Raw genomic sequence first — 19,959 nt, forward strand, 5'->3', positions numbered from 1 at the left:
CCCCTGACCATTAGGTCCAGTTGTGGCCGACTCTGGGGTTGCGCACTCATCTTGCTTTATTGGCCGAGGGAGCCGGCGTACAGCTTCCGGGTCATGTGGCCAGCATGACTAAGCCACTTCTGGCAAACCAGAGCAGTGCACGGAAAAGTCGTTTACGTTCCCGCCGGAGCTGTACCTATTTATCTACTTGCACTTTGATGTGCTTTCGAACTGCTAGGTTGGCAGGAGAAGGATTGAGCAACGGGAGCTCACCCCGTCATGAGGATTCGAACCGCCAACCTTCTGATCAGCAAGTCCTAGGCTCTGTGGTTTAACCCACAGCGCCACCCGCATCCCGTAGCTAACTTAGTCAATGGTGGTTCCCTGACCACGAGAAGTGAGATTACAGGGAACCAGGTGGAGGGCCTTCTCAGTAGTGGTGCCCGCCCTGTGGAACGCCCTTCCGTCAGATGTCAAGGAAGTAAAAACTACCTGACTTTTAGAAGACATCTGAAGGCAGCCCTGTTTAGGGAAGTTTTTAATGTTTGATGTTTTATCATGTTTTTAATACTCTGTTGGGAGCTTACCAGAGTGGCTGGGGAGACCCAGCCAAATAATAATAATTTAATAATAATAATTTATTATTTATACCCCGCCCATCTGGCTGGGTTTCCCCAGCCACTCTGGGCGGCTTCCAACTGAATATTAAAAACAGTACAGCATCAAACATTAAAAACTTCCCTAAAGAGGGCTGCCTTCAGATGACTTTTAAAAGTAAAATAGTTGTTTATTGCTTTGACATCTGCTGGGAGGGCGTTCCACAGGGCAGGCGCCACTACCGAGAAGGCCCTCTGCCTGGTTCCCTGTAACCTTACTTCTCGCAATGAGGGAACCGCCAGAAGGCCCTTGGTGCTGGACCCCAGTGTCCGGGCTGAATGATGGGGGTGGAGACGCTCCTTCAGGTATACTGGGCCAAGGCCATTTAGGGCTTTAAAGGTCAACACCAGCACTTTGAACTGTGCTCGGAAACATACTGGGAGCCAATGCAGATCTCTCAGAACCGGTGTTATGTGGTCCCGGCGGCCACTCCCAGTCACCAGTCTAGCTGCCGCATTCTGGATTAATTGCAGTTTCCGGGGTATAAATAATAAATTATTAGAAATTACTATTATTATAAAGGGGCATAAATCGGGCATTCAAAAGAGGGGAAATAGAACTGTTGCCTCATTAATTTCTATGTCCGTGAACATACTCTTTTCCTCAACTGTATCGCAATGCATGCACACAATGGGTATACAGTGGTACCTTGGTTGTTGAATGGCTTAGTTGTCGAACAAAACGGCTCCCGAACGCCGCAAACCCGAAAGTAAGTGTTCCAGTTTGTGAACGTTTTTTGGAAGGCAAACATCCGACACGGCTTCTGTGGCTTCCGCTTGAGTGCAGGAAGCTCCTGCAGCCAATCGGAAGCCGCACCTTGGTTTTCGAACGGTTTCAGGAGTCGGACTCCTGGAACGGAATAAGTTTGAGAACCAAGGTACCACTGTATATGGACATACGCTCCCCACTGCTGTTTTCTCCACATCTAATGAAAGAGACTCCTATTTACGGAATATCATGTGACAGGAAGTCTTTAAGAAGTGCCAGAGGACTCTGTCAAACTGCATATCCAGAAGAAGTAATTGCTTAGGTACCTTGGGCTAGGGCTAGGGCTGAGCAATATATCGATATATCGTCAAAACCCAGTTTGAAGTCCATATAGCGATTTGGTTTCATAGTTTTTGACCTGGCAATATATTTCAAACCATGATGTGTGTTTGGGCTAGGCGATATATTGTCCAAAACCGGTTTCAAGTCCATTTTCATGATATTGGTTTCATAGTTTTTGACCTATGCAAAAATCACAATGTGGGGGAAACTGTGAAGCCAGCCAATGTCTCTGCATAGCTCCATCCTTATTTCAGACATTGTGATATATCGGTATATTGCGATATTTAGCTGGGTGGTATCTCGCAATATTCAAAACCAGATATCACCCAGCCCTAACTTGAGCTGCTTTCAAAACCAGCAAAAGCTTCAAGCTGAATCAGTGGGGGCTGCAAGTCAAAGGCACAAAAATTTTGAAAGCAATTTTGGGTTTTGGATTATTACTTTAAATAGGAATATTGGGCCGGGGGGGATTAAAGATGGTATTTCCTTTTACCAGTGGGTGGTAACTCAAAGCTTGAGAAAATGCTTTTTACAATTTAGCAGCATACATAAACATTAAACAATTTGCAGCTGGCTAGAAAGCAGATCAGCTAAAACGCTTGTTAAAAGTAGAGGCTTTCAAATGAAAGCGAGAGGTTGCTTAAGTTTATTTGGAGCAACTTAACCCGCGTCTTCTCTCCCCAAACCCCAGCTTGCCGTAAGCAGACAGGAATTCATTTTGGTGAGGATTTTCCCAAACACTTAACATGAATAGTTTGTGTCAACAGAACTTTAGGTCAGCGTTCAAATTCCAGGAAGTCCCAGCATCAGGAAGAAGCTGGAGTCATGATTTCAATGGAGGTGTCGTAATTAAAATACAAAAAAATTCAAAACGTAATTGCTTTGGGGCATGAGCAGCCTGCGAAAGCTGGTAAGGGAAATAATACACGCCTGCTTGTAACGGCCACATATAATAAAGTTCACGACAACCTAGCAATTTCTACTTTCCATGGAATGGAAACTTCTTAACAGGAAGTTTAGAACAGTAAGGGGAAAAAACACTTCATTCAGTCCAGTGCGTGTCGACGAACCGAATTGTTAGGGCAGCAAAACGTCCATTTGCAAAGCAATTCTAACCTCTGTCTACTCAGAAGTAAGTCTCGTTGGAGTAAGTGGGGCTTGCTCCCAGATAAACCAGGTTGGGATTGAATACTTAGTCACCAAAGCTATAATAAGGTAAAAGACCCCTGGATGGTTAAGTCCAGTCAAAGGCAACTACAGTATGGGGTGTGGTGCTCATCTCGCTTTTCAGGCCGAGGGAGCCAGCGTTTGTCCACAGACAGCTTTCTGGGTCACGTGGCCAGCATGACTAAACCACTTCTGGCGCAATGGAACACCATGACGGAAACCAGAGCGCACGGAAACGCCGTTTACCTTCCCACCGCAGCGGTACCTATTTATCTACTTGCACTGTGCTTTTGAACTGCTAGGTTGGCAGGAGCTGAGCTGGGACAGAGCAATGGGAGCTCACTCCATCGCGGGGATTCGAACCGCCAACCTTCCTATCAGCAAGCCCAGGAGGCTCCATGGTTTAGGCCACAGCGCCACCCGCTCCCTTCAAAAAGGAGACAAGGGAAGATAGTAGGACCTGGGGTTCTGACTAGAAAGTTATATGCAACTGAATGTTTGAGGGCCAAACTAGATACCTAACCAGGTTTCATCGACTGTATGCAACACCACACAGGTAGAGTTCCCCTCACACAACACGGCCTCCCCTTCCTATCCTTTCGCTGCACATCCCAAAAATCTGCTCCTGGGACTCTTCCAACGGTCTGGAGCAGATTTTGAGAGCCTACCGCGGGCTGCAGGGGAGAGGAAGAGATGTCCCACTGTGCAAGCAGAAACTAGCAGACAAGAGTTTCTGATTTCTTTTGTTAGAAGAAGGCAAACTTAAGAAACCTGTCATGGGGAACGCAAGAACAACTGGGGTGGGTGCTTAACTAAGGATGCAGGAGGAACCAGTTTTAAGAAGATTTATGCACGTAATTTGGTAGTTCTGACCCTATCAAACTTTGCTCGAATCAGATGACCTCTTGAAACGAATGCCCATTTATGTCTGAGCCACTCAGTGTTGTGGTTTTTTTAAAGCCCAACAAATTATACGCAGAATTGTGCACAAACCTACAGTGAAACCTCGGGTTAAGTACTCAATTCGTTCCGGAGGTCTGTTCTTAACCTGAAACTGTTCTTAACCTGAAGCACCACTTTAGCTAACGGGGCCTCCTGCTGCCGCCGCGCCGCCAGAGCACGATTTCTGTTCTCATCCTGAAGCAAAATTCTTAACCCGAGGTAATATTTCTGGGTTAGTGGAGTCTGTAACCTGAAGCGTCTATAACCTGAAGCGTATGTAACCCGAGGTGCCACTGTATATGCAAAAATGCACATATGCATGTGCAGAATTTTAAAAGTTGCAAGTGCTATTGAAAGATCACCTGGTCTAAAGCCCTGTTGATGCAGGAAAAGCCACCTCGGTCAGGAAAAGTTACGTAGGTGGGTTTCTATCCTTCACTCAGCTACTAAACTTACAGAAGCATGGCCAGAAAGGGGGCATCCCTCCCTGAAACAGCCTATCATCCATCCCTGCGTAGAGACTGAGTAGTCACAGTCACGCCTCCCCACTTTATGAGACCTCCCAGGTTCAGTAGACTTAAGAGTTCATTACACTAAAAGTTATTAAGAATGTAAGAGCTGGATCAGACCAAAGGCCCGTCTAAGTCCAACACCCTGCTCTCGCAGCGGCCAGTCAGACAGTTTTGGGCAGCCCATAAGCAGGACTCAGGTAGTGCCTTGGGAGAACATGTAGGTAGCGCATGAGACTCTTAAACATGGGTAGGCAACCCATGGCCCGGGGGCCAGATGTGGCCCAGTCGCCTTCTCAATCCGGCCCATGGATGGTCCGGGAATCAGCGTGTTTTTACATGAGTAGAATGTGTCCTTTTATTTAAAATGCATCTCTGGGTTGTTTGTGGGGCATAGGAATTCGTTCATTATTTATTTTTTCAAAATATAGTCCGGCCCCCACAAGGTCCGAGGGACAGTGGACCGGCCCCCTGCTGAAAAAGTTTGCTAACCCCTGCTCTTAAATCTTAGGGTTGTGGGTTCGAGCCCTGTGTTGGGCAAAAGATTTCTGCATTGCCAGGGGTTGGAGTAGATGACCCTTGTGGTCCCTTCCATCTCTACAATTCTGTGATTCAACAGCCCTCTTTTTAGATGAAGTGCAAAAGCCAAGGTCAATCAGCCTCAAGGCACAAGCAGTTTTAACCTCAGAGAGCGATTGAGAGAGAGATCAAGAGCAGGCATAGGCAAACTCCGCCCCTCCAGATGTTTGGGACTACAATTCCCATCATCCCTGACCACTGGTCCTGTTAGATAGGGATGATGGGAACTGTAGTCCCAAACATCTGGAGGGGCGGAGTTTGCCTATGCCTGATCAAGACCATTTCTCTTTTCCAAACAGACGAATCCCTTGAAGTATTTAAAAGTGTTTTCTTTGGTACTCTGCAGCATAAGAAAGAACCAGATCAGTTTTTTAAATGTACTTGTGAGTGTTTCATTTTACAAATGGAAGGCAGGAATGATTAATCAAAGGGTGTGGCGCTTTCAGAGAGTAATGGGGTCTCAATTGTTTCAGGGGTCGATTTCTAATTAAGAAGCCTGAAGGACAGAATCATTGGCCGCAGTCTTCAGAGACTTCTGTCCTTCCAGGCATAACGTTAGATTGGCGACTCAAGTTTCCCATTATCAAGTGAAAAAAGTCTCTTGCAATGCACTTGCACCAGCTCCAGGAAATCTACTCGGGCACATCAGGTGTTGGAATTACAGTATGTCCTCTTCCGGAGTTCCCAGTATCTTGACAAAAATAAACTCTACTTCTAATGAGGCGTCACCTCTTTGTCTATCTCACACGTGGTACATGCTCAGAGAATCCTCATGAATTGGCAAGTTAGTAGCATTTCTTTTGCAGAAAACCAGGGCTTTCTGCAAGTAACTGGAACCCAGGCATGGGCATAGCCAGGATTTACGTTGGGGCGCTATTTGGGGGGGGGGGCAGAACAGAGCTATTGGTCAGTTAGTTATTTTTATTTATTTACTTGATGTGGGGGCAGTCTCCCCTCTGCCCCCCTTGGCTACGCCCATGAACCCAGGTGGATTCAAACAAAAAAAGTTTAGTAATAATATTTTAATCTTTCCCCCCCCCCCATTTAAGAAGTTACATTTGTTACTCAACAATTATATTCCAACTCAACAAAACTAGCGACTACCCGCTCAACCAACAGCGATGCTTCTAATTCAGATTACACACAATTGCGTTTTAAGGTTCTGTCTGATCTAATTTCATCCTCTCTAAATGTGTTTCTTAATATTCAAACAATTAAGATTGCATTCCTGCCTGTGGTTAATTTAACCAACTGGAAATGTTGTAATGTGGGGCTTTGTTTTAGAGAAACTGATTTCATCTGAAAATGGGCAGGCTCCTACAAACCAGGATTTTTTAATTTTTTAAAAGGAAGTTTAATAAGCCATTTCCCCTAACTTTCAGCTCTCAAGTGCTCCAAGTTACACAGAGTCCTTCAGCCGTCTTCTAATCACTGTTCAGGATCCCCTGCACCTCATTCTATACTCTTTGACAGCTATCCAACCTCAGCTCACTGGCTGAAGTCCCTGCAGTCAGTCAGTCCCTGGAAAGATAAATCATAGCTGGCAGCCCCTACAGCACACCTCTTGCTTCATCATCCCTGAGGATATGTCCACTCCATGACTCAAGCAAGCCAAAATGGATTTCGGCCAACTCCCAAAGCCCAAGGAATGAGGCACTCATTGCCTGGACTTGAACGCCCTTCCATTCCCTTCTTCCCACAGTGATGCTCTTTTATGGCACGCGGATGCGAACATCACATGCACACAAGTCTTGGCGCTTGAAAACCTTTCCTAAGCATTGCTTAGAGCAGAAGGCCCCATTGCCTTCTTAAATATCAGGCTTTTCTGCATTTTCGGTAGCCATCCTTGGAAGATCTTAAGGACGAAGAGGGAGGAAAGAAAGAGGTTTCAAATATAGTGGTACCTCGGGTTAAGTACTTAATTTGTTCCGGAGGTCTGTTCTTAACCTGAAACTGTTCTTAACCTTAGCTAATGGAACCTCCTGCTGCTGCCGCGTCGCCGCAGCACAATTTCTGTTCTCATCCTGAAGCAAAGTTCTTAACCTGAAGCACTATTTCTGGGTTAGAGGAGTCTGTAACCTGAAGCATATGTAACCTGAGGTACCACTGTACTTGGGCTGCAACTCCTGAACGCCATGGGTGTAAGTATGCCTGAACGAAGTGCAGATTATTATGCTATCCGTTTACCCAAAAAAGTCTGTGTACCTCACAGTCTAGTGGTTACAGCTGCTCCAGAGACATTTCCCACCCTAGTAGGATCACCTAGTGTTGCGTGACTATCCGAGCACAACAACTCAAATGCAAATAATTTATAACAGTGTTGCTTAGCTGAACAAAAAAGCCCTTCCCTTCTTTCCATTCGACAAACTGGGACAGTAATAAATGTGCACTCAAACTGGAGGATATAGCTCACAACATATGCACTCTGTCTCTCTGGAATTGCTGTGGAAGCCCAAATTATCCGGGTTGATTCAAGAATATTCCTAGACAGCTAAGCTGCCATGTTACAGGGAAAACTTGATCGCTCACTAGGAGCAGTAAAATGACCTCTCATTCAGTCAGTTTCTGTTTAGAATTCTAGGAAACACAACATTAAAATATTTTGTACAATGTGAAGGTTCGTACATGCACCAGAATGGTACAAGCTGGTCTGGTTCACGTATTAAGCTAAACCATAGTTCACGATAAACTATAGAGTGGTACTTCAGGTTAAGTACTTAATTTGTTCTGGAGGTCCGTTCTTAACCTGAAACTGTTCTTAACCTGAAGCACCACTTTAGCTAATGGGGCCTCCTGCTGCAGCCATGCCGCCGGAGCACGATTTCTGTTCTCATCCTGAAGCAAAGTTCTTAACCTGAGGTACTATTTCTGGGTTAGCGGAGTCTGTAACCTGAAGCGTATGTAACCTGAAGCGTATGTAACCCAAGGTACCACTGTAGTTGGAAGTACACACTGCTCAGACCATCTTGTTGTGTTCCTTCCACTGCTCCAATGCTGACTAAACAAGTTTCGCTTGTAATGTTGGCCCAACCCAGGTTCATGGTTTGCTTCCTCCAAAGGAAGCGCAAGAGCAAACCACGGTCAGCCAAGAACAAACCCTGGCTACTGCTTGTGCTTTATTTGCAGGAAACAAACCACAAGCTAGGGTTCAGACAGCATGCAAAGCCAAAAACTGGCTTCTTTCGTTTGTGTAGAAGCAGGAACTGAAGAAAGAGCATTCACATTAAACCATAATTTAAAACAAACCATGGTTTAATGTGAACAGGCCTTAATCTACTTTTATTATTTCCTGATATCAACAATAACAACACTTAGACTAAGTGGTCCAATCTCTTAGAAACAGTTCCTTTTGTTATGCTCAGGGCAACGCAGTTATTATTCTCCAGAGAGCTAGTGTCAGTTTCTTGGAAGAGATCTACAGAGTCACGCCCTAATATTTCTCCAGTGAACACCATTTTCAGAACTCATTGAACAGCTCAGTCAGCAAATTAAAATCAGTTACAACTGAGATAAAGCAAACCATTTCTTCCCGAAACAATTTTAAATACTAATTTTATTAAATTAACCTCGACTGAAAACTATTTGGGCTTTCCTAAGCCTCCAGCTATTTAAAGGTCTCAGCCATACCTGTTTATATTCTAGCAAAAACTCAGCCACACATGCAAAGGGAGGAAAGTGAAGGAAACTATGAGAAAACTGGAAAAAGTCAACCAGACTGTGTTTGAAGCCATTGGCATATGCAACTCATTTTCTAGTTACGCAATTTTCCCGGGGGGGACACAGTCTGCAGTCCACATGCAAGATCAGATTTCATGAGCAGTTGTAGCAAAATGCAAGGCCTGTGAAATTTGCAAGTCAAAACTAGCAAAAGCAGGCACTCTCAGCCTATGTTCACACATTTTTCCTGTGATAATTCCCCCCCCCCCCCGTTTTTAGCAGACAAGAAACATTTGCTGACATGCACACATAGGAAAGGACAGCAGAAGTTTATCTCCCACATGAAACCGGCTCTCTTCAGTCTGTGTCTGTCACAGCTGCAGAATGCAAGGGCTTGCAATTGCAGTCACACAGAGACTTCTTTTTTAAAAAAATTATAAGACGTGCCCGTCACAGTTATCTTTGGGGCTTGGCTGGAGCCAGCATGCTTGTTCATTCAATTTCCTGTTCCAGCAGAGTGGGGGGGGGGCATGTGGGAAAATTGCATTCTGCAGTGTGCATTCATCTCCCTTGGGCACCAAGTTATATTAGCACTTCGCCAGCTAGCCATGAGATGCGTTTTACCATAGGAAGAATAAGATCACCACTTGTACAGCGGGCAAGTCTTTTGAGAGCCACCCCCTTGTTTCCCCCCCCAAGGGAAAAAAACCAACAGCCAAGGGGAGCTGGAGCAATTCAATTCCTTACCTTTGTCTGGCTCGCATCCCCCCTCTCAAACATCATCTTTAGCCTGCTCAGAGGAACGCTACATTTCTCTATTTTCCCTGAAGAATCTGGGTTTTCATTGGCCTCAGGCTTTCCTACTTCTTGTCTGGATTCTCTAAGGCAATTTTCCATTTTCCCACTCTCGGGCGAATGGGCTTTCGCCTCCTCGCTGTCAACACTGGGATATCTGAACCGGCCAATCACTCCGGAAGAGGAACGGAGCCGCAAGCCGGGACCAATCCCCGGGCCTTTGTCAGTTTCGGCTAGGGAAGCGGCGCTGCCTTCAATTCCACCACCGGGGCTGACAGACTTCTGCCTAACCTCAGCGCAGCTGCTTCGGAGAGCTTCCTTCCGAGCCTCTGTCCCCAGCGGCGGGTTCTCCCACTTTTTCTTCAGGACGCTGAGGGTCCCCCTTTTGAAATGAGGGGGGAGGTTTTCCGTGTTCTGAGGAGAAGAAACGACAACATGAAGCAAGCAAGAAGTTAACGCCGGTTACTTAAAGGTCCCAGGATTATTATTTCTTAAAGGAACAAAACAAAACGAAAAGCCAAGAACAGCTTGGCTGCTTTTCCGCTCCCTCCTCTCCCCAAGAAAGGAAGTCGAAAGCGCCGACCTTGAGCCCTCTCTGCTGTTTCAGACAGCTGTGAACAGTTGCAACTTGTGCCACATGGAGAAAGCTTGCATCCAGGGTGAGGAAGGGAGAGAGGGAGGAGGAAGAGGGAAAGAAAAAGGAGCTGAAGCAGGAAATGATAAAACAGGATGGCCTTATATGGAAGAAAGGGAGCCTGACTAATGGAAGAGTTAGGACCTAGCCCTTTTGTCTCGGGAAATTCTGCTCAAAGCAAACGTGGGAACAGAAATCCACCTACGGCTACCGGCAAGCGGAATCAAGGAAGGGCTTCAGGAAGGATGCCATTCTATGAAATGGCTATTGCCAAATGCAGCAGAATTTCTCCATCTGTTCCAGGGGACCAATTAGCAGGCACTTTAAGAAACAGGAGGATTATGTCTCAGCCTGGCCACCTTAACAAGCCTTTGCCTGCAGCACTCCAGCAAGTGTCTTCCTCACCACACCGGCAGGAAATTGGGATTTTTATTTTTATTTTTATATTTTATCAGATTCGGCCACATTTTAGGGATTCTTGTCCGAACTTGCGTTCGCAGTACGCTATGCATTTAAACTGAGAATCCGCGTACAAAACGCCCCAGCCAAGCCAAGCCTTTTACTTATTTAGCGGCAGACAGCAGGCTAGCCCCCCTCCTCGCTTTTCCAAACAAGGAACTCGGATGCGATACCTGCCAACGCTGCATCTCCGCGGCGTGTTCCTTCCGTATCCTACCAAGCGCGGTTCGAGACTAACCGTAAAGTGGAGCAGGTCTGCAGAGCTTTAGCGTATTAAGCGGGATTAGCGGCTATATTGGGATTTAAGTCTCTCACCCTATTACTCTTCTGGTCCCATTTCGAACACCCCTCTGCAAATTAACAAGAATCCCCAACTAAGCCGCAAAAATATATTAGGCCCTTTGCTCGGTTTCAAGCTGGGCTCAAATTTGCAGAAGGCCAAATAGGTCAGCAAGGTGGGGGGTGGGGAGGGGAGGGAACAGAAAGAGCTACACAATATAGCAAGGTGTTCTTGAAGCTTTTGTTCGCAAGCTCTTTCTGTTCGCAAACCAGCCGCCAGCACCAGGTGTCCTGCTGCACAGGGAGGCCTGGCATGCAACTGACTCCTCCTCTCAGCTGCCAGGGCTTCCCGGTTGCTCTGATGCCTCAGCTCAGGGAATTCAAAGTGCTGGTTTTAACCTTTAAAGCCCTTAATGGCTTGAGGCCAGGTTACCTGGAGGAGCAAGTCTCTTGCCCCACATATACCTGTCTGAACTCTTGAGGTTATCTTCCAAGGCTCTCCTCCAGGTGCCCCGCCAACCTGTCACCAAATGACAGCCAGCGACTAAAGGGGAGAGACTTTTCCGTAGTGTTGTCTAATGTATTATTTATTTTATTTTTGAAATATTATTACTATTACTATTTAGGTTTAGATGCCACCCTTCATCGCTGCGATCTAAACCACTGAGCCTCTTGGGCTTGCTGATCGGAAGGTTGGCGGTTCAAATCCCTGCAATGGGTTGAGCTCCCATTGCTCTGTCCCAGCTCCTGTCAACCTAGCAGTTCGAAAGCACACCAGTGCAAGTAGATAAATAGGTACCATTGCGGTGGGAAGGTAAACGGCGTTTCCGTGAGCTCTGGTTTCCGTCACAGTGGTCTGTTGTGCCAGAAGTGGTTTAGTCCTGCTGGCCACATGACCTGGAAAGGTACTTTACCTTTAATATTATATTATTATTATTATTATTATTATTATTATTATTATTATTATTACTACTACTACTACTATTTGGGTTTCAATACCACCCTTCTTCATCATAAGATATCAGGGTGGTTCACAGGATATAATTGTGGAATGCCTTCCATAAAGAGGCTTGTCTGGCATCTAAACTGGTCTTTTTGGCACCAAGTGATGATGATTTTTTTTAATCTCTACCCCACCCATCTGATTGGGTTGTCCCAGCCACTCTAAGTGGCTTCCATCACATATGAAAACATAATAAAACATTAAAAACTTCCCTAAACAGGTCTGCCTTCAGGTGTCTTCTAAACATTGTACAGTTACTTGTCTCCTTGGCATCTGATGGGAGCCATTCCAAGAAAACCCTCTGCCTGCCCTTTTTATTCTCCTACACTTTTCAGAAATTGTGTTGGCATTGCTTGTAAACTACCGTTATCCTCCATTGCTGGCTTTATTCTTGTCTTGTATTGTGCTGTTTTTGTTCCATTTTAGATTTTATGTACTGCTCTTCTTTATGGTTTTAAGCCTTGATTACTGTATACTGTCCCAAAAAATCAGTTATTGATCAGTATAGAAGTGTAGTAAACCATTTGTCCAGAGTTTTGATTGACTGCTGCTATTGATATCCCTTTTCTGTTGCCTGAAAGATTTACCAGCCTGCATGCTACAGTTTTTGCTGCCTCCTTAAATGCCCAGCAACTAGCCGACTGTCTGCTCTTAAATCCAATGACTCAGACACAAGACAAGGAATGCTTCCTAATGAAGCCAAATTTGATAACGATCAAAAGCGGGACAGAATTTCCCAAGCCTGCCCAAACAAAACATTGTGTCCCCCAAGAGGCCAATTCAGTTCCAGTTCTCAAATATCCTTGGTTAGACTGGAAGGTTATCTTGAGCAAGCAGGACACTAGCAGAAGCACGGGGAAGAAAAAGTTACAAGAAGCTGTGCCTTAGCAACTACCTGAAATAACTCTTAAGGGAGGAAAACAAGCATTGTGATTGAAGGGACAGTATCAGATCACTGTCAGAATCGTTATCCGGGACTAGGTTTCGCTACAGGCTGCTTGCTATGTTCAGAAAGAGTCCCCTCTCACAAGTCACTTAGATGACCCAAACACCAGAGGTGTTAGAAAGGCAGGTCGAATTCAAAAAGAACAAAACCAGGGATGCTCCTAGAACAACACCTTCCCCTGGAACTGGTTGTACTTCTTCAAGTTTCCACCTGTTTCTACTGAATGCCTCAGCATAGTGTTGGTCCAAAAGCTTTGTGTGTTTTCTTTGTACACTGATACAGTTTGGGGAGAACAGTACAGCATGGGCTGTGACAATGGAAGAACATTCCAAAAAGGTAGAACATCTGCTATGCATACAGATGGGATCCCTGGTGAAATATGCTGGGTTGAATGGTGAGAAGCTGCTGTCGGTTGCCATTCTGAGTTCCTTGGGTCCCGGAGCTGAAGCCTGGATGCACGGTGCGAGGCAGCGGTGCGGCGGGCGGTGGTTTTGCGGTGCTGTGCGTGGCAGTCAGCTCAGCGGAATCCCACCTTCGTCACCAGTGAAATATACCAGGAGTGTGAATTTCATGCTCTTCATTCAGCTCATAGTAGCAATGAATGAAACTTTCCCCAAAACGTCTAGCTATATATACATTATTTACACAATGGGCCCCGCGTGATAGGCTAATTCTGGGCTGCTCCTGTAGGCCAATCAGGTTGCGGATTCACCTCCGCCAGAAGCCTGACTGGCTGCTCCTGCAGGCCAATCAGGTTGTGGATTCACTTCCACCTGGAGCTGGATAGGGTGGCTCCTGCGGACCAATCAGACTGCAGAGAGCCAGTGTGGTGTAGTGGTTAAGAGCGGTAGTCACGTAATCTGGGAAACCGGGTTCGTGTCTCCGCTCCTCCACATGCAGCTGCTGGGTGACCTTGGGCCAGTCACACTTCTGTGAAGTCTCTCAGCCCCACTCACCTCACAGAGTGTTTGTTGTGGGGGAGGAAGGGAAAGGAGAATGTTAGCCGCTTTGAGACTCCTGAAGGGGAGTGAAAGGCGGGATATCAAATCCAAACTCTTCTTCTCCGTATATAACACCTGGCATCACCAGGGATCAGAGAGACCCCTGCCTTGGAAGCCCTGGGGAGACACTGTCAATCAGTGTGGGCATCTCTGAGCTAGATGCCAGCATGGTGTAGTGGTTAAGAGCGGTGGACTCGCAATCTGGTGAACTGGGTTTGCATCCCCGCTCCTCCACATGCAGCTGTTGGGTGACCTTGGGCTAGCCACACTTCTCTGAAGTCTCTCAGCCTCACTCACCTCACAGAGTATTTGTTGTCGGGGAGGAAGGAAAAGGAGATTGTTAGCCGCTTTGAGACTCCTTAGGGTAGTGATAAAGCGGGATATCAAATCCAAACTCCTCCTCTTCTTCTACTATTAATTGTCTGAAGAGATGCGAGGCTGCTTCCTGGTTCTTTAAAAACGGAACACTTTTCAAACACTCTTCAAACACTCTTCTCATTCCTTGAGCAGCGGAGCATGTTTTCATGACACCCAGGGCACATGTGCCAGGCGAGGCACAGGGAGCAATCGGAGCCTGCCGCACACCAGCCCTTGGATCTGAACAGATCCCAGTCTCACAGAGCACCTCGGGGGCATGAGAAGGACACCGTTGCGTCCTTCTAGCCTCAAGGGGCTGGGATCAAAGGGCGCATGACTCTTGCGTCGTTCTCACACCACCCTTCCTGTGCCACTTTGCGAGGTTGGGATCTGATCAAATCCCAGCTGTTCAAAGCGGGAGGATGGTGTGAGCAGCATGCCCTCCAGAAAAATGTGTCCAGCGTTATCACCCTGGCAGCTCACCCCCCCAAACTACACCCCTGGTGATTAGTAGAGTGGGAACAGTCCTCACAGGAATGATCCATTGTCAGAGTTATACACAGAAGGTGGAATTCAGCGAAGGCTGCTTTCCAGGTGGACTGATCTCCCCTCTCCTCCCATCATGAAATGTTTTGGAGGGTGTCTACCAACCCCCTGAGCAGATTTGCGGGGTGCACGGGGGGGGAGGGGAGAAGGGAGAAAGTCCCATTGCGCTAGTGGGACCGCTTGAGTGGGTTTCTGCTAGGGCAGCAACTTGGTTGAATCTGGCCCTTAAAGGAGGAGCAGGCTAGTTTCTCAACAACAACAAGAGAAAGTGTTACGTGTACATTTTGCCTCATATTTCAAGATTTACAAATGACAGAAATGTATTCTCTGCTCCTACACCCCCGACTTTTTTTAAAAATGAAAGCTGGAAATCTGTCAGCTATGGTTCATCCGAGCAAGAAGCAATTTCCTCCCTTCCCTCACTGCAAGAAGTGAGATTACAGGGAACCAGGCAGAGGGCCTTCTCGGTAGTGGCGCCCGCCCTGTGGAACACCCTCCCATCAGATGTCAAGGAAATAAACAACTATCTGACTTTTAGAAGACATCTGAAGGCAGCCCTGTTTAGGGAAGTTTTTAATGTCTGATGTTTTATCGCGTTTTCAATATTCTGTTGGGAGCCGCCCAGAGTGGCTGGGGAAACCCAGCCCGATGGGCCGGGTAGAAATAATAAATTATTATTATTCCCATGGAAGCCTATGGACCTCACCCCCAGTATCACATGCACTTCCAGCCCTGCTTCAACAAGGTATACGATTCTGTGCAAGGGCCAGAAAGCTGCATGCACCCAGGAATTCCACATGCAGCCCCACCCCATTCTCAAAGTCTGTAAGGTACATGTGGCGAAAGAGTGTTCCCAGACAATGCTGGGGTTGGCCTCCTTTGAAGGCCATTGTGTTCCACTGTAGACGTGCAACAGCACACCACAAAACAGTAATAGCAAGGATACTTCTAAAGTGCAACTACAATTTAAAATTATTATGGTGCTAACTGCAGCATGCATCACCATTTTCTTATTGTCCTTTGTGGGCTTGTTAAAGCGATGTCTATGACAGGGGTCAGAAACCTTTCTCAGTAGGGGGCCGGTCCGCTGTCCCTCAGACCTTGTGGGGGGGCCAGACTATATTTGGGGGGGATGAACAAATTCCTATGCCCCACAAATAACCCAGAGATGCATTTTAAATAAAATCACACATTCTACTCATGTAAAAACACGCTGATTCCAGGACCATCCACGGGCCGGATTGAGAAGGCGATTGGGCCGCATCTGGCCCCTGGGCCTTAGGTTGCCTACCCCTGGTCTATGATGATGGGTGTTTTCCAACAATAGGAGGGGTTTTGTAGTTGATGTGCACTTCATACAGAACAAAAACATGCCCACCACCTGTTGGGCTCCCTGAACCGATATTCTATTCAACAAGGATGACAAAGGCAGAAACATAAATAATAGACTTCAACTGGTGAACTGGAGATTCAGGAGGGGGAGAAGAGAAGGGGTCAAAAATATCTTAGTACAAAAGACGAAGCAGCAGCAGCTCTGAGCCAGAAAAAAAAAGCAATAGTACAGTCATACCTTGGGTTACAGCCGCTTCAGGTTGCGGTTTTTTGGGTTGCGGACCGCCGAAACCCAGAAGTACCGAAACGGGTTACTTCTGGGTTTCGGCGGTCATGCATGCGCAGAAGCGCTAAATCGCACTTTGTGCATGCGCAGAGGCGCCGGATCGCAACCCGCGCGTGCACAGACGTGGGTTGCGAACTTGCATCCCGCACGGATCATGTTCACAACCTGAGCGTCCACTGTTACTTAGAAACAGAAATCCTCTGGGTGGCATGGATTTGGGGTGGTACAAAAAGTTATTTTGGAAAGCGGAGGGATACCAACTTCAGTTCCTTATTCAAACAGCTTCTATATTTCTGTGTTGAATAAAATAATCAGGAATTGGGAATCAAGGTCAGCTCCATCTCCTCCTACAGGGTATCCTTTAGGTAGCAGCGCAGGTAGAAATTCGGAACTAAATGCGAGCATCCATTTAAGCCTCAAAGCTAAGCAATGAGCGAAAAGGTACAGAATCTAACAGCTGCTTTTTCTTCAGAGCACAGAGAAGGCTATTCATGGAAGTTTTGAGGTTAGGACAAAGGACTTGGGAGCTTAGAGCGTTCTGGTTTTGAGAAGCTGATACAGAGAGAGTCAGTGCATGACCCCAGGGAAAGTCACTTGACTTCCTTGTGCTTCGGTCAACCCCTGAAAGGACAAGAAAGTGGGTCAGAGGCTGGGCAAGGCCTGGAGCTCAGGAGCCAAACAAAAGCATCCACAAAGCAAGTTTCCTAGTCAACACCAGATGAAGATACAAGACAACTCTCTTGAGGACACTCAAGAGCAGCCACTACAGGAAATGGAGAAACTCCAATGCTGTCATGGTTTTCACGTGGCAATTCATTCCATGAATATCTTTTCAATACTTACACTTCTTTTTTTCTCCGCAGTTGCTTCCTCGGCTGCTTTCTGGTACCTTTGTGGGGAAAGGGGTAGAGAGAAGGGTTAGTGAGAGAAATGGAGAGAGAAATAGCTTTATTCTCAGTCCTAAATTTGCAGACGGGGGTGGCGCTGTGGGTTAAACCACAGAGCCTAGGACTTGCCGATCAGAAGGTCGGTGGTTCGAATCCCCGCGACGGGGTGAGCTCCCGTTGCTCGGTCCCAGCTCCTGCCAACCTAGCAGTTCAAAAGCACCTCAAAGTGCAAGTAGATAAATAGGTACCACTCCGGCGGGAAGGTAAACGGCGTTTCTGTGCGCTGCTCTGGTTCACCAGAAGCGGCTTAGTCATGCTGGCCACATGACCCGGAAGCTGTACGCTGGCTCCCTTGGCCAATAAAGCGAGATGAGCGCCGCAACCCCAGAGTTGGTCACGACTGGACCTAATGGTCAGGGGTACCTTTACCTTTACTTTTAAACTTGCAAAGTGAAGCACGCACAACGTTTGTATGTGTGGGTCATTCGAGGATCTGCTAAATGTTGGATGACTGACAAGGCTGTTTGGCGAAGGAGAAAGAAGCCGCTAAACTTTTTCAGCAGGGGGCTGGTCCACTGTCCCTCAGACCTTGTGGTGGGACCGTACTATATGGGGGGGGGGATGAACGAATTCCTATGCCCCACAAATAACCCAGAGATGCATTTTAAATAAAAGCCCGCATTTTACTCATGTAAAAACACCAGGCAGGCCCCACAAATAACCCAGAGATGCACTTAAATAAAAGGGCACATTCTACTCATGTAAAAACATGCTGATTTCTGAACAGTCCATGGGCCGGATTTAGAAGGCGAAGTTTGCCTACTCATGCTCTAAACTATATGGTGTCATAAGCCTGTAACAAAATATTCAGCAGCAGCAATAAACGTCTTAAGTGCCTCCATTAATCATGGCATGAGCTTTCATGTATGGCAAGCACCACCCTCTCGGTTGGTGGGTACAGATACATCCATGTGAATGGGTAGAGAAGGAGAAAATGGTAAATTGACTGGAAACAACACATCACGCATCTCAGTAATCCACAAAAACCTATGCCACAATACATCCATTCAGTCTTTAGGATCCCACAAAACACACCCTGCAGCAGCAAATTCTTTTAAACTGTGCTTTAAGAGTTCTTTAAAAGCCAATTACAGTGGTACCCCGCAAGACGAATGCCTCGCAAGACGGAAAACCCGCAAGACGAAAGGGTTTTCTGTTTCGGAGGCGCTTCGCAAGACGAATTTCCCTATGGGCTTGCTTGCCCAGCCCCCCCCAGCCTTCAGAAGCCCTTGTTCCCCCCCCAGCCTTCAGAAGAGGTCGGGGGACAGACTGTCCCCGGACCTGGTCTGAAGGCGGTTTCCCTAGGAACGCATTAATTGATTTTCAATGCATTCCTATGGGAAACCGTGCTTCGCAAGACGAAAAACTCGCAAGAAAAAAAAACTTGCGGAACGAATTAATTTCGTCTTGCGAGGCACCACTGTATATGACAGACTAGCAGTTTGGGTCACTGCAGATGGTGACAGCAGCCACGAAATTAAAAGACGCCTGCTTCTGGGGAGAAAAGCAATGACAAACCCAGACAGCATCTTAAAAAGCAGAGACATCACCTTGCCAACAAAGGTCCGTATAGTTAAAGCTATGGTTTTCCCAGTAGTGATGTATGGAAGTGAGAGCTGGACCATGAAGAAGGCTGATTGCCGAAGAATTGATGCTTTTGAATTATGGTGCTGGAGGAGACTCTTGAGAGTCCCATGGACTGCAAGAAGATCAAACCTCTCCATTCTGAAGGAAATCAGCCCTGAGTGCTCACTGGAAGGACAGATCCTGAAGCTGAGGCTCCAATACTTTGGCCACCTCATGAGAAGAGAAGACTCCCTGGAAAAGACCCTGATGTTGGGAAAGATGGAGGGCACAAGGAGAAGGGGACGACAGAGGACGAGATGGTTGGACAGAGTTCTTGAAGCTACCAACATGAGTCTGACCAAACTGTGGGAGGCAGTGGAAGACAGGAGTGCCTGGCATGCTCTGGTCCATGGGGTCACGAAGAGTCGGACACAACTAAACGACTAAACAACAAAGCAGTTTGGGGGAGATTAAGCCCCCTGTGGCCTCTGACTGAGAATGGTTAAAAGCCCTTAACTCACAATGCAGTTTGAAGTGGAGTTGCTCTGCATTTAAATGCTCAACTGTCCCCAAATAAAAGCCATTTGGAGGAGACACCAGAGTCAGCAGTTCTTGATAAGGCCTGGTTACCACACCCATGACTAATGTTCACCGGATAACCTCTCCCCTGAATTTCCTAAGTATTCTTTCCGTAGCCTGCAGATATGCACTCAGTCCTTCTTGCAAGCCATTCTTCAGCTGCATGTACCACACAATGGACCCAGCAGACAAGCATCTCTCAGGTGATTTATTCTTAACTCGGACCACCACTTTCAAGGTCAGGGTTCCCCAGCGTGTGGGTCAGGCACATACATTGCGCTCCTGCGCATGAGGGTGGGGGGGGTTACTGGTTCTGTGGCATTAGGAAAGGGATTGGAAGAAATTTAAAGTCTATTTGAATAAATATTGTAATATTAAAAATTAGAAGTTACCTGAAAGTACCAAATAGGCCTAGGATTAAATTAGGAGTTCATTAAATAAATGAGATTTAGAATGTTGAGAAAAGTTAAGAAATCTGATTTTAATTGGAATATTGTCTTTGAATAATGATATTGGAAAGCTGTTACATTCAGTTACAAGGAAATTCAGATGGGAGGGACTAGAGGAAGTCAAGCAATATGTTTATGAGGTTGGAACTTTAATTAATTTGTATTGTTTATGTGTTTGTTGTTATATCTTCTATTTTTATTCATTTTAGTTGTTTTATATTTTTGTTTTATTTGTTTTAC

At 46.5% G+C, this 19,959-nt stretch overlaps 1 protein-coding gene across 18 annotated transcripts in view; it reads right to left on the reverse strand.

Annotated features, from left to right (window-relative positions):
• The window catches only part of LIMA1 (LIM domain and actin binding 1), a 68,464-nt gene that overhangs the window by 27,944 nt on the left and 20,561 nt on the right, over nt 1–19,959 (reverse strand). For 8 of the 18 annotated variants that reach the window (XM_083489963.1, XM_083489965.1, XM_083489964.1 and 5 more), the window contains exons 3-4: nt 17,022–17,067; nt 9,288–9,749 (exon numbers count right to left, since the gene is read on the reverse strand). In XM_083489963.1, coding sequence (XP_083346089.1) covers nt 9,288–9,749; nt 17,022–17,067 — 508 coding nt within the window. Of the gene's footprint in view, nt 1–9,287; nt 9,750–9,918; nt 10,001–17,021; nt 17,068–19,959 lie in introns of those variants that run through there. The other 10 variants (XM_083489957.1, XM_083489954.1, XM_083489956.1 and 7 more) reach the window with 3 other exon arrangements.

This window comes from Podarcis liolepis (genome assembly GCF_965112155.1).
Source record: "Podarcis liolepis genome assembly, chromosome: 2".
NCBI classification, from domain to species: domain Eukaryota; kingdom Metazoa; phylum Chordata; class Lepidosauria; order Squamata; family Lacertidae; genus Podarcis; species Podarcis liolepis.